The sequence below is a fragment of the Pongo abelii genome, chromosome 1 (assembly GCF_028885655.2).
Source record: "Pongo abelii isolate AG06213 chromosome 1, NHGRI_mPonAbe1-v2.0_pri, whole genome shotgun sequence".
Classification (NCBI taxonomy): Eukaryota; Metazoa; Chordata; class Mammalia; order Primates; family Hominidae; genus Pongo; species Pongo abelii.
Window position 1 is genome coordinate 148771874 of NC_071985.2, and position 15993 is coordinate 148787866.

General features: G+C 34.5%; 1 protein-coding gene across 10 annotated transcripts in view; it reads right to left on the reverse strand.

Annotated features, from left to right (window-relative positions):
* PRKACB (protein kinase cAMP-activated catalytic subunit beta) overlaps positions 1-15993 on the reverse strand; it is a 156971-nt gene that overhangs the window by 12857 nt on the left and 128121 nt on the right. For 5 of the 10 annotated variants that reach the window (XM_009248536.4, XM_009248542.3, XM_054547582.1 and 2 more), the window contains 1 exon segment: positions 5292-5456. In XM_009248536.4, coding sequence (XP_009246811.1) covers positions 5292-5456 — 165 coding nt within the window. 10 annotated transcript variants of the gene reach the window in all.

Below are 15993 nucleotides of genomic sequence, written 5' to 3' on the forward strand. Positions count from 1 at the left end.
AATAAGGCCCCAAACCATAACAATACTAGAAGAAAGCATACGGGAAATGCTCTAGAACATTGGTCTGGTCAAAGATTTTATGGGTGGGGCATGGTGGCTCATGCCTGTAATCCCAGCACTTTGGGAGGCTGAGGTGGGTCAGGAGTTCGAGACCAGCCTGACCAACATGGTGAAAACCTGTCTCTACTAAAAATACAAAAATTAGCTGGGTGTGGTTGTGGGCACCTGTAATCCCAGCTACTCGGGAGGCTGAGGCAGGAGAATCACTTGAACCTAGGAGGTGGAGGGTGCAGTGAGCCGAGATTGTACCGTTGCACTCTAGCCTGGGCAACAAGAGTGAAACTCCAACTCAAAAAAAAAAAAAAAAATCTAACAAACAAACAAAAAAGATTTTATGGCTAAGTCCTGAAAAGAACAAGCAACAAAAACAAAAATAGGCACATGGGGCTATATTAAATTAAAAGCTTTTGCAGAGCAAACGAGACATTCAAAAGAGTAAAGAGGCAACCTGTTGAATGGGAGAAAAAAATATTTGCAAACTATTCATCCAAGAAGGGACTAATATCCAGAATATACAAGGAACTCCAATAATTCAATAGCCAAAAATAAATAATCTAATTAAAATGGGTAAAGGATATGTGTACACATTTCTCAAAACCAGACTTACAATGGCCAACAAGTACATGAAAAAACACTCAACACCATTAATAATCAGGGAAATGCAAATCAAAACTACAGTGAGATATCATCGTACCCAGGTGGAATGCCTATTATCAAAAAGGCAAAAAATACCAAGTACTGGAGGGGATGTGGAGAAAAGGGAATTCTTATACACCGTTGGTAAAAATGTAAGTTAGTACAGCCACTATGGAAAACAGTAAAGAGATTTTTCAAAAATCTAAAAATAGAAGTATCATACAATTCAGCAATTCCATTAATCCAAAGGAAATCAGTATATCAAAGCAATACCTGAATCCTCATGTTTATTGCAGCACTATGCATAATAGCAAAGATATGGAATCAACCTAAGTGTCCTTCAACAGATGAATGGGTACAGAAAATGTAATATATATAGGAATACTATTTGGCTGTAAAAAAAGAATGAAATCTTGTCCTTTGTGGCAACATGGATAGAAACAGATCATTCTGTAAAGTGAAATCAGCCAGGCACAGAAAGACAATACCACATGTTCTTACTTACATGTGGAACCTAAAAAAGTTGATCTCTTAGAGGTAACGTATAGAATGACAGCTACCAGAGGCCGAGAAGGATGTGTGTGTGTGGGGGAAGGGATGAAGAGAACTAAGGTACTGAGAACAAACATACAGTTGGACAGAAGGAATAAGTTCTAGCATTTCGTAGCACAGCAGGGTGGTTATATTGTATATTTCACAACAATATATTGTATATTTCAAAGTAACTGGAACAGAAAATTTGAAATGTTCCCAACACAAAGAAACAATAAACGATCAAGGTAGTGGATATGCTAAATACCCAGCTTTGATCACTACACATACTATGCATTTATTAAAATATAACATGTACTTCATGAATACATAAAAATAGTATGCAGCAATAAAAATTTAAAAAGTTCAGAAATAGACAGATGTATATATTAATTTAATATTAGTAAAGGTAGAATTTCAAATAAGAGGCCAAATAAGAATTATTCAATAAATATGGAGGGGACAACTGGTTAATTATTATACAACAACAAAAAATAAGTTAGAGTTCAGAAAGCACTAAAAGAAAATAGAAGTTCAATAGATATGCTTATTGTGGAGTAGGATTTTTTTTCTTCTTTCAGAGACAGGGTCTTGGCTCTGTAGCCCAGGCTGGAGTTCAGTGGCATGATCATGGCTCACTGCAGCCTTGACCTCTTGGGCTTAAGTGATCCTCCTGCCTCAGCCTCCAGTGTAGCTGGGACCAAGTGTATGCTACCACACCTGGCTAATTCTTTTTTATTTTCTGAAGAGATGATGTCTCACTATGTTGCCCATCTAGTCTTGAACTCCTAGCTCAAGTGATCCTCCCACTGTGGCCTCCTAAATTCATGGGATTACAGGTGTGAGCCACTGCACCTGGCCTGTTTTAAAACAATTGTATAATATGGCAGTAAGTCACTCAGATGTAATTATGTAGTACGTAGCAACTGTGATATAAGAGACTGAAGGAAATGGTAAAGTGCAGCGTTGGAGGAGGTAGATCTTAATTGGCTACTGAGATCATAGGACTGAACTGCAGTGATGAAGAGCACAGGAAAAAAAAAGTAAAAAGACATATGTGAAATACTAGGTTCTATTTGGATGGTGGAATTATGATAATTTCAAATTCATTTGCTTAATAAATTACAAGTATTTGCTTAATAAATTATAAGTATATGAAACATATCTCAACCAGAAAGGAAAATGGAGCCTGGGCCAATCTATCTAATCTTTCTCACCAAACTACTCTTCCTTTTGTATTCTCTATCCAAATTCAAATTTTAAGGGTGATAAAACTGATACTTTAGAGAGGTTAAATCATTTGTTCATGATCATACTGCTAATGATTGGTTGATCAGGGATTCAGATCAACGTCTACCTAACCCCACAGTTCATTCTCTTTTTTTGCTGCCTTTTGAGACAGAGTATTCCTACTCCCAAAATGCTCAAAGTATAAAAGTTAAGAAGATGATACACGTAAAATTCATGAAAATCTTGTGAAACAATTTATTGTTTAGTGGTTTGGAGTTTCATTTTAAGAATCATGTCAAAAGGACTTTAAAGGGATAATGTGACCTGGAATTGAGAATCTGAAGAACCTGGGATCAAATATAGGTATTATTTAGCAGCTGCATGATTATGTTTAAATTAATTAACCTCTCTGAGCTGATTTCCACATCAGTAAAATGGAGAAAATGGTATCACTTATTTCACAGGATTATTTTGAAGACTGAAAAGAGAAGTTATAGGGAGTTGCTTTTATTAATTATACAGTATTGCATTGGTGCTAGCAAATTTAGAAAAAACATAAAAAATAAACAGTTTTTTATGAGATCTAAATCTATTTTAAAGTGCTATGAATCTTGTTATTGACTATATAACATATCTATTTGCAATAATAATGCTAACAGCCATGATTCATGAACTTAACAGAGAGTTTCTGGATCCCTCTTGTGAGATAGGCTGTATTGCATTCACATTGTTTTGGTCTGGCTATATTTTCTTTTTGATGCATTTTAAAATTCTTTAATTGTTTTGTTTTTGTAATCTTTATTTATTTATTTTTTTCTTTGAGACAGGGTCTTGTTCTGTCGCCCAGGCTGGAGTGCAGTGGCATAATCACAGCTCACTGTAGCCCCAATCTCCCAGGCTCAAGCGATCCTCCTGCCTCAGTCTCCCAAGTAGCTGGGATTACAGGGATGAGCCATCACACCCAGATAATTTTTGTATTTTTTGTAGGGATGGGGTTTTGCCATGTTGCCCAGGCTGGTCTCAAACTCTTGAGTGAGACTCAAGCAATCCGCCCACCTTGGCTTCCCAAAGTGTTAGGATTTCAGGTGTGAGCCAGGGCACTCAGCTTGTTACTGTAATCATTTGTAAAATATATAAATTAGAAGAACTGTGCTTTTAATACTTAATTAGAGTATTAAATTTTTTTTTTCCTTAAGGAAACTCAATCATGTAGTTGCACAGCATTATTAAAGATGACAAGTCTCTAAAACATTAGAAGTTTTGGTTTTATGAAAAAAAGAAGAAAAAAATTAAATATATTCAAAACGAAAACACTTTATTCATGCAAATTATCTTTAAGCATGTAAGAAGCAAAATGAGAGATAAAGGTAATTCAGTACAGCAAAATCTTTTCTTAAATGTCTCAAATTATTACAAAAGTGAAATGATAACTACTATCAATTAATATACTACTGTTACCACAACTGTTATACTGGCAACTTGTGTAGCAAAAAACAAAACAAAATACTAGTTTCTTTTAAATATGCTACAGTTTAGCTGGGGTTTGTTCTCTATTTTATCATGGTGGTATAATAATGCCAGCGATTAACTTGATCTATACTTATATTCAAGTCTTCAAGTTGCCTGAATTTCTAACACTAAGAATCCCTTTAGCGAGCAAAGAGTCAAACAAAAGACCAAACAAAACAAATCTCAAAAACTCAGGTGCAAAGTTATTCTCAATTTCCACATTTCTCACAGTATAGTACTTTTACATTTATTTATACGACCATCTGACTAATCTCCCTGTCCCCTGGAAGTATAAGCTTCATATGGGCAGGAATAAAGGTTGGCTTTGCTCATCATTGTATTCTCAGCACCTTGCAGAATACCTAACGTACAAGCAGGGACCTGATAACTACTTGGAAAAAATCTTATGTGAATAAATTATTGTTAAAACGAAAAAAGTAGTAACTTCGGATAATTTGCTTTGACCTTCCAAAAAAGCAGGAATTAAAACCCCTATTTGTATGAATTATGTTCAAAGTAGCTTTCAAATGGATAAAGGAAAGTTGTATCTCTAAAGAGAGACCAATATGCCACAGGAAGGTGAAAATGAAGACTAAAAAGGGATGAAACTAGCAATTTAATGTTATTATATATCTGGCACATGCCAATTCTGGATGGGCAACTACATTTATTTATATATATTCCTAATGTGGCTTCACATCAGTTTTGAAAACCCTTAGGACATTGTCTAATATATAATTTCCACAGTTTTGTGAAGCGTAACAAGCATAGGTAGGACAAATTTAACAAAGGAAGCATTTCAGGTTGATGGTCAAAATAGCATATATGCTTTCTTTTTAAGCTAGGTAAGGCCAGGTGTGGTGACTCATGCCTGTAATCCCAGCTCTTTGGGAGGCCGAGGTGGGCAGATCACTTGAGGTCAGGAGTTCAAGACCAGCCTAGCCAACATAGTGAAACCCTGTCTCTACTAAAAATACAAAAAAATCAGCCAGGTGTGATGGCATGCACCCGTAGTCCCAGCTACTCGAGAGGCGGAAGCAGGAGAATCACTTGAACTGAGGTGGCGGATGTTGCAGTGAGCCGAGATTGTGCCACTGCACTCCAGCGTGGACTACAGAGTGAGACTCCACCTCAAAAAAAAAAAAAAAATTTCTAGAGGGAAACTCATTTTTAAGTTACGGGCTGTAAAGTACTTTAGATCCTGCACAAGATTAATTCAAAAGGTAAAAAAATTAAAACTATGTGTTAAGTTGAAAATATCTCCACCACATATAATTTAAACACCAACTTTAAAAAAGCTTTTAAATTAAAAAAGAAAGTCTCACCTTCCTCTGGTAAATAGCAATCCAATCTGTCGTGGCAAACCACTTGTGAGTTTTTATATCACTGACACCATTCTTTAGATTTCCAAATCTCTTGGTCAAATCCACCTGCAGCAGGTTCCGTAGAAGGTCCTTGAGATCTGAACTGAAGTGGGATGGGAATCGGACCTACACAAACACACCATTTGGTAAAACACACATTCTAAGACTCATGATATTTCTGTTTTGATTTCATAAAGTTTTTTTTAAGGCAACAAGCCATTATATAAACAAAAATATGGAGCGATGACCTTCACATACTTTTAACTACATGTTACAGTCCCCACAGTAGCCATAAAGAAGAGACTTACTTGGGTGAATGAACTAAACCTGTTCTCTTAGGGCCTTGCTTCGGTTATGATGTCTTTAAGAACATGGAACAGTCTCCAGAAAAATGTGCACACCTACAGAACTTTTGCAAAATATCAGAAAGTTCACCTATCTTTAAGAGCAATCTCTTTGGATCATATATTACAAACCTGTGTCTCAAAGATATACAAATTTAACTTTGTAATATAAATAGAAGAACCAGCATATGAAGGAAATCAGTATGTACATTTTGAAAAGAGATCTATCAAAAAGGAAGTCTAAAAATGGTTGTAAAAACCCACACTGCCTTTCACAGTATAGGAAAACATTTTTCATTTATCAGAAGCTGGCTTTTAAAAATAATTCTCCTATTATGCAACAGTATAAAAATGATTTAGACTGGTTTAAAAGCATTTTTCTACCTACTAAATTGTGAAGACTTCACAATTACTAGACTGGCCTCTGACCTTAAAAACAAATGGAAACCCCCAAATAAGTGAAGATTTTTGGCAATCGATAAGGTTAAAGTAACATTTATAGGAGACCTAAGTCTATTTTTCATTTTGTTTTGTTTAAACACATTCTTCTCCTCTATACCAACCTAACTTCTGGTTCTTACTGTTTCATTGATATGGGTACCTAAAAAATTAAAATGGGTACCACCAAAGGATGAAGGAATAGCTGCATCTATGCCTCCTTATTCTTTTTTGTCATCACTACCACCTCTCCACTATCCTTTCCAACTTGTGTTCAATCCCTTCCATTACCCTCTTCTCTGTCATACATACATATGTATGCACACATGTATGTGTATACATATCTGGATTATTACAGCTTCAACTACAAATTGATCATAGCACTTTGTAGAAAACACTTTAAAGGGTTAAGAGACCCATCCCCGAACTCTCTGCATTCTTATTTTGTTTCTCTACAAGTGCTACCACTACAAGTACTACCACCACTTCATAACTTACATAGTGCATCATTACCTCAGTTGCTCTTTATAATTTATTTATTCAACTATGCTATAGTATTTGTGCATATTTCTGTCTCCCCCAGGCTCTGAGCTTCTGAGGGAAGGTATTGTGCCATTTTTATTCTCAGTATTTATTAGACTATTTCAAATACTGTAGTTCATCCATTATACAATTATTTATTGAGTACCTACTATATGCCAGGCACTATTCTTGGTGCTGGATATATAGCAGTGAGCAAAACCAGGCAAGTCTCTGATTTCATGGAACTTACATTCCAGTCGGATAGGACAAATTCAGTGAATATGGTATTAACTCCATTTTAAAGATGGAGAAACTAAGATTCAGCAATGTTACTGGGTATAGCTTCCCCAGTCATCAGGCCATAAAGTGGCAGAGTTGGGACTAGAAATCTAGTCATGATTTGTAGCTTCATGAATTTTGCTCTTTATTACACTGTCTTCAAATATATAGACTCCTTAATTTATATTCTGACTTTCTAAAAGCTCAACATACTTGACATACATTCTCATGTTCTCAAAGTAGAAGTTAAGTCATCAGCATGCAAAGATAGGTTTTACAGTAAAGTTAAATTCATAACCATAGCTTTTGACTGCCACTTTTGTGCTAGTCTATAAGTAAATTTTCTCAAAATCTGGTCCTAGGACCCATGCACATCAGAATAAACTGGGAGATAAAAGGATAAAAATGTAGATTCCTGTGGCTTGCCTCTGATGATGGGGGCATTGGGCCCGAAAATCTGAGCTTTTATCTCCAAGGGATTCATATGTACATAAAAGCTTGAAAAGCACTATTCTCAACTCTGTTCACTACTTTATGCAGAGGTTTTATTTTCTATGCTAGTAAAAGATCGTAACATTTTAAATGTAAATAATACAGTACAGTAAATTGAAATCATTATCATACCAGAGGAAAACTAATATTGTATCAACAACTAAAGACTATTTAAAGGGTTAATAGTTAATAAATGACCAGGATTTAGGCTCAACTCATATAAATTAGCAACTCAAAATCTCATTTTTGCAAGGCCCTTTATTATCCTAGATTATGAGCAGTTTTATGTTCTAAAACAATAAGATACGTGAACTTCTACGTTCTCTAGTTTTATTCTTGACACAGTGGTTTACTAGAAGCTAGGCATTATGCTAAACACTTTATGTACTGGCTCAGAAAATCCAAAACACAGGTATGATTATTATCCAAATTTATAGGTAGGGGTGAAGCAATTGAGACCTACAGAAATTATTTTGCCTAAGATTACAGAGCTATTTATTACTATTTATTACAGAGCTAATAAATAGTAAAGGTGTAATTCCAAACTGGGTACACTGACTTCAGGGTACTTGTTTTTAATTATCTATTCTCCTTCCATGATTCAATAACCTAAAAATAGTCATTATCAGGAACCTTCTAAAAGACCAAAATTTTCATCTTAAAAATATTTTGCTGCACATTTCCTCATTTACCTAGATGAAGTAATAACTAGAGAATAAGGGGTTTTCAAAAGGCACACTGTCTACTTTAAAAATAACATGACATTTTTCCAGTGGGTATGTTAGCTCAGATTTTTCCAGTGATAAATCTAAACTTTATTTAGATTCCAAAGAAATAATTTATTTGAAGTACATCTATATTTGTTTAGGATTAAATTTGTGTGAACTGTTCCATGGTAATGTACCAGTTATCTCTTTCATTATGTTCAGACAGCAGACAGTAATGTACTACATATAAATTATCTTTGGAATTCAGGTAATATGCAGTGGAATGCATGAAAAATAAGATCATCTAAATAATGTAATTATTTATTTTGGAATGCAAATAAAGTGATGGTCTTGACTGTGCGTGTGTGTGTGTGTGTGACAGTGATTCTCAAATGGGGAGTGGTGGTGGGTTGTGACAGCAGATATCAGAACAATTTGGGAACCTTTTCAAATCATAGACATATCCTCCTCACCTCCATATCACCCCCTCTTCCCCAGAGATTCTCATAGGTAGCCCACACTCTCTTAGTGGTCCATGTTAATAATGGGAATCCGTCACATATTTAAAGTATTTTGGGGGAGAAATAATGAAAGTCATTGTGAAAGTATTTTTTCCAATGATTATTCTGAAATTTAACCTGAAATGTAATTTCCTTGTTGACTGAACTTTTCAAAGAGCCATGTTGATTTATCAAACTGGAATTAGTGAAAAACAGAAAATAACTTCAACAAAATTGTTTTAAATGTACAAACTTTATTTGTAATATATCAACCTGGAGACACTGAAGATTTCTATGATGGGAAGAGTGACTATCTAATTTTTCCTTTAAAACTACATCAGAAGGGTATTACTTTTATCATTATTATCAATTATAATTACTACAGAAAGTGAAATCAGAATCTTCTAATATTGGAGCTAGAGGGAGCTTAGTTTAATTGAGTCTAAACTCTCATTTTAAAGATAAGGAATCTGAGCTCCTGTGAGGCTACCAACTCCGTTAGTAGAATTATTGGGAAAATAACTTAATCTTCCTGACATATACCTATGAGCTTTCTGCCAGTCCAAGATAGGCAAATAATGTGAAAGTAAATGTAAAGAGCCAGATATTGAAAAGAGAAAGACAGTCTAAAATAATTAAGCCAGTAGGTCTGAGAGATAAGGTTATGGGAAACTGGCATCATTTAACATGGAAGAGGTGTTTGTACAACATAAAAGAGGTGTTTGTGATATATACACTTCCCAAGGTGTTTTCTTTAATATTTTCTCTTCAATATTATTTATTGTTTGGGATTGTTTTCCAACCATTAGAGACCATATTACTTCTGATTTTTCTAATTATATTTTCTTGAGAATAAATCTAATTCCCCAGTGAGGTACAGATACACAAAACAAGCTCTCAACACATGGTGTTTATCAGAATCACTTGTGATACTTAAAAAAAAGTTTTGAATCCACAGAAGACCTCTTGAGTCAGTATCTCTCAGGAGAGATACCAAAGATAGAGTACACTTCATGAAAGCTTCATGAAGGCAGAGACCACAACTGACTTGCTGTATCCAGCATGTAGAACTGGTCTGGCACATACTATGAGCTTCATAAATATTTAATGAATGCATGAATTGTAATTCGACAAATATTGATTGAACCTCTACTATGTGTTATGCTTGAATTAAGCAAGTACTATGTGCTTACTAATATATCTCAGGAATTTGTGCTTGGATTATATAAGTAAACAAAATAAGATGAAGATTTCTGCCTTCATGGAGTTTACATTCTAGTGAGGAAGACAATTAAAACTTAGCAACCGAGTGATCCTTTAACAATGTTATCCTATCTTTTTCATGAAACTTTGCATCGTAAGGTCTTTGACTTTTACTCTGAAGAAAATGGGGAATCCTTGCAAGGCTTTGAAAAGAATAATAGGATATGATTTAACATTTTTAAGGAACTATTCTAGTGACTCACTTAAGAGTGACAGCAGTGGATGTGGTAAGAAGTGGCTGAATTCTGTAAATTCTAAAGACAAAGCAAAAATGGTTTCCCTGTGCATTAGATATGAAGTGAGGACTCCAAGGTGTCTTGGCCTGACCAACTGAAAGGGTAGAGTTGCCATCAGTTTAGATGGGGAAGGCTTCGTGGAGGCGGGTGGGTGGAGTGTAGGAAAGAGGACAAAACCTTGTCAGTTTTAGACAGGTTGAATTTGAGGTATCTATTAGATATCCAAGTGAAGATTTCAAGTTAGAAACTAGATACAAGAGTATGGAATTTGGGAATCAGGTATGGACTGGAAAAATGAGTTTGGGAATTGTCCTGAGCATTTAAGTCATGAGACTGGATGAAACTACCCATTGAGGAAGTGCATAGAAAAAAGAGAAAGGGATCAAGCCAAGGAGATTGAGAGGGAATGATTAGTGATACAAAGTCACTGAAGCCAAGTGAAGGAATAACAAATGAATCACTGAACTAGATTCTTCTATTTCTTGCTTTCCCACAAACTACCTTTTGTCTTTGGGTAATTCTGAGTTTTGATTCACCTACATATAGGACTAGAGAGTTAAACGAAATAAAAGTGAACATCCTTGCCACTTAAAAAATTCTACCAAGCTATTTCTTTAGTAGAAAGAATTCCTGGGTTCCAATCCCAACTCCACTTACATACATGCTCCGCAATCTAGGGAAAACTTTTCTGAGTCTCCGTTTCCTCATTTATAAAACAATGAGAGTATATCTCATCTGGCAGGTATGAAAAGAAATTATGTAACTTATATGAAACTGCCTTGTATTATGCCTAGTATTTTGTAGACATTAATTCAACACAGTTTTTATTTTTTAAGCCTTCCCATTAGAATACTATTTTAATGATCTGAAACTGAATTAAAGAAAGAACTTGGAAGACAGCCATATAATTGTTATTTTTACAGATGCGCCAAGACAGTCTGTGCTAGAAAAGTCATTGGGAAAGTATAGGAAGTTCCTCCTTTCTTCTTGCCTCAGGCTCCACCTGTTAATTTATAGAACAAACACTTTCATCTTTTCTTAAGGTCCTAAGTTTGATAAAGTGAGGGAGAAAATGTCTTACCATAAATTTGCTTTATAAAGACACCATTGTCAGTATGGCTGATATCCTAAACTACTGTCAAATTACATTATGTAATATGTTAAACGAACTATAAAATTCACTCTGAATTGAGCAAACTCAACAGAATATTTTTTCTGCTTTCAGCACTGATTATAAAGTCTTATACATTTGAGTTTTAGGAATAACTATTATTTTCTAAAAGTTCAAGATGAAGCTACAACCAAAAAGTAAATCCATTCATGTTGTTCATGGTATCCACACTGAGTGCTTTAAACTCACTATCTAGTTTACTGACTTTTTTTCTTTTAGAAATAAAATAAGGCCGAGTGGGTGCTGTGGCTCATGCCTGTAATCCCAGTAATTTGAGAGGCCAAGACAGGTGGATCACTTGAGGTCAGGATTTCAAAACTAGCCTGGCCAACATGGTGAAACCCTGTCCCTACTAAAAACACAAAAATTAGCTGGGCGTGGTGGCACATGCCTGTAGTCCCAGCTACTCAGGAGGCTGAGGCAGGAGAATTACTTGAACCCAGGAGGCAGAGGCTGCAGCGGGCCAAGATTGTGCAACTGTACTTCAGCCTGGGCAACAGAGCAAGATTCCGTCTCAAAAAAATAAATAAATAAATAAAAATAACAAGAAGAAAATGAAATAAAATAAGGCCAAATCAAATTTGTTTACACTAAGCTTAATCACAGAAATTACAAAGTTGATATTCGAAAGAAGGGAAAAATCTTACTGCTATTCTGCAATTATTGGCAGGAGAAATGATCATTTAACTAGTAACATTATCTTTTCTGAATCAGGATAAAATTATTAGGCTTACATGACTCAAAAGAGTTTGTATACAGCCAAGAAGCAATAATCTATTAACTACTGGCTATGAGCATGTTGAGATAAATTTTAACAAATTATTTATAAATTAGGTACAGTAAGTTCTCAAAATATCTGCAATCCCAGTAAAGAACTGATTGATCAAAAATGAACATACACATTAGACAATCTTTCAACAGGCATAATAACTTTTCATACACTAGGCATGTTATAGATATGGTGCCGAGTTCCACACTACCTCATAAGACCTGGGCATCTTTAATCAGCCCGGATTCTATATGTGAAAACAAAGAGCTAAGACACTAAAAATATTTATAAATATTGGTACTGCATCTGTGGGCTCTCTAATCTGTTCCCTTACCTATGCAGAAACAGTGGTAGATATAATGAGTCTACAAGGTTGCAGAGGATTATGATCCACCCCATTCTCCTTCCCCCTGCTCTCACATAAGAAGCCAGTTTTGCAATTATTTGCTCACAGGACCACAAGAGCTGTCACAAAGAAGGTATTAATAAGAATTTTAAATAACCACAGTGAAGTGTTTAAAACTGGCCCTGGGTTTTATGAAAAGAGTAAAACTGCTTTTGTGTTTTATGAAAATGATTTCTGAATCTTCTAAGTCTCTTTAACTATGGCCATAGCAAAATAAATAGTAAATGACATTGTAATTTCCCCAAAAGCATTAACAATAGTATCTTAGAAAAAGTATAGTGGAATATCTGCATATGTGTATGTTATTTAGGAAACCGAATGTATGTAGAAAAGAGTTAACATAACAGGCCTGAGACTGCTACCCTTAGAAAGAACTGCTTACAAGTTTGGCCCTTGAGAGATGTCTGGCAACTTGAATAGTACCAGTGCCCTTATATCAACATGAAACTTTCCCTAAAGGATTAGAGTGGATCACTGTGCCTAGACTGTTGGTACAAACAACATAGTTTATTCTGAACATCTACTTTTGTTCTGGGAGGCTGGGATTTTGGCATGTGCTAGGCAGAGGGTGCATATGTGACCAACCCCCAATGAAAACCTTGGGCATTGAGTATTTAATGAGTATTGCTGGTAGATAAAATTTCACGCTTGTCACAGCTTGTTGCTGAAGGAATTATGTGCATCCCTTGTGAATGCCCTGGGAGAGGACTCTTGAAAACTTGTGCCTGGTGTCTTCTGGCCTTTTGCTATCTTCACTTTGTACCCTTTTGTTGTAATAAATCTTAGCCTCAAGTACCACTGTATGCTGAATCTTGTTGAGTCCTCCTGGTGAATCATCAAACCTGGAGATAGTCTTGCGGACTCCTGAGACAGAAAGGAATAGCAATTGGGCTGATAATCAATTACCCTTCATGTAAATATTGAATTTCCCTTCAGGAAAAATTAACCAACTCTTTGATCATTCAGTATATACTTATGTTTATACTTCTCTATTTTGCATAATGTCTCCTTATATATTGTTACTCATTAGGAGTGGAACAATATTTACATTAGATATGTTGAAGCTAAGAATTTTTTTTAAATTACATAAGCCAAGGGCTCTAAAGTTATGGTTTCCATAGTAACTGTTACTTGAGTACCTTATTTGCAAGTATAATTTTTGACTGCAATATAAACTTTCTATATTTCCATGGGTAATGCAGCCAGACAAAGGTGCTATAGAGACCATAACTGATCCTTGTCATGGAGTACATGACACTGAGGCATGAAATTTAAAGACTACATACAGAAACTCAGCATATGTATTGTTAGGATGAAGCATAGTTAATGCAGGAATCATAAATCTTTTCTTTCAACTATGAATTTGTAGACTCAAACCTTAAGATTGCATGAATAATGTGACATTTAAATACCACCTCCTCTGTTTTTTTAAAGGCAAAATATGTGTAGGAGAGAATCTAACAAGTTGATTGATCATCTTTGTGTGCATTTAAAAATACCAGCTTGAGTTAAAATATTGTAATAGAGAAAGTATTTTACAATCTAATATTCATATATATGTACTTTAGTGAATTTATCACTTAATAAATTTAACTTTAACTTTGATAAGTCATTGATACCTACAATCTTTATAATGTGACTTCAGAATGGAGGATATAATCAATATAAGATGCTGTTGCATAAAGTAATATGCTTCTAAAATCAACAAAAACAATTCTGAATGAAAAGCATATTCTTAAATGATACATCATTAAAACCATTAAAAGTTCAAATGCAAATATAAATATAAGGATCCACAAATATAAGACCAAATTGGATTTTTTAATAATTTGCACAATTTAAAAAATTTAAAAAACTAGTTAGTTTCCAATTTGGCTTTTAGCCGCTAACCAGAGAGACAATAATATTTTTGCAATGTGACTAGAGACACATTCTAGTTTGAATTTGAGTGTTGAAACAGATGATTTATTGGGAAATGGTTAATACAATCTAACTTTACATAATACAGAGCCTTTTAATGGCCAAAATTCCGCTTTCATGACTTCTACTTTAGATGAGTAAAGGGAGTAAGAGATGGGGATAATTTTATATCCCACATGGGGAGAGATAATCCGGTACTTATAGTTAAAAAACAAAAGTACACCAAATATCCTGTCATATTTCTAAATAAATGAAGGCGAAAACAGAATATTGTGATATAATAAGGTTTTATGGTGTCATTCTTCTAAGGTGCCCAGGATTTAGACTGTTATGATTTTAGAATATATGTTGATTATTAGATATAAAATTTAAAGTTTGATATAAAATGAATATATATTCATAAACAGCTGGATATAAATTTTAACCAATAGAGAATGATTGGCAAATTGAGGCCAATGCATAAAAATGAAGACACATTAATTTTAACTAAAGCAGTTTTTCTTAATAAATGTAAATTTAGTTATGACAGTATCCTTGTTCGAAAATTGGATTTCTTATATGAAGTATAAATAAAAGTAATATAGTAAAGATTCAAGAACTTTATAATTACTGTCCATTAAATGATTTGAAACAATTATTATAATATTTACATTCTTAGTTTTTGTATTAGTAAAATATTCTTCTTCCATTTGTGATTTTAATGTATTTTGGTTCTCTCATCATTCTTCATATGACCTTTAGTCCTCTTGAGAGTCTACACTTCTCAAATTCTTCAAAAACAAATCACTGCCTTGTCTGTTAATTTTTCTCAAAGTTTTGTTTTGTTCATATCAAAAGTTCTGCTGGGGGAAAACAATTACAAAGATAAGAAGTCTGAAGCCAGAGATCTACAAATGTAACAAGAACAGCAGTGATACTGATACTTGTTTAAATAAGTACTGCATTCTGCTTTTCTGTATTGCCTTTATCAGTGCACAGCATTCAACACCTAGCTAGGTTTATTTATCTGTAAGAGGTATTTATTTTTTTACCTTTGACATAGTTGGTGTATAAATTCTTTAGTCAGTCTCCTAATTTGTGAATACTGATAATGCATAAAACTTTCTACATAAAACGTGCCAAAATACAAGGGAAAATCTCGTGACCCAGGTAGAGTGCATATGTACTACGAGATAGGGAACAATACTGTGCTGAAATGTATGTTCTAGGTGATTGGATAGACTAATTCTATTGGCATATGTCTTGTTGCTACAGCCCAGCTGTGCAGCATCTATGATTTAAATTTGAGTGTTGGCAAAAAAGATAAATTACCACATTATAGACATTCAGGGTACCTTGTGAATAGTTAACAATGGAAATTGTAAGTTGATAGATGCCAAGGGTAAGCTTTCACACTAAATGTAGAGCTTGAATATGGCTGAGATACAAAGAAATAAAGACTTTCCCTCTACTGTCTCCTTCCGGCTTATCTCTGCCTAAGAAGGTCACAAAATACAAAGCAAACAAATAAAAAATAAAACAAAAAAACCTCAACTATATAACATCTCAGGCTAATGTGATAAAGATTGATGCTCTATTTCCTGATCATATTCTAAATGGGACTATGTGGGAAAGAA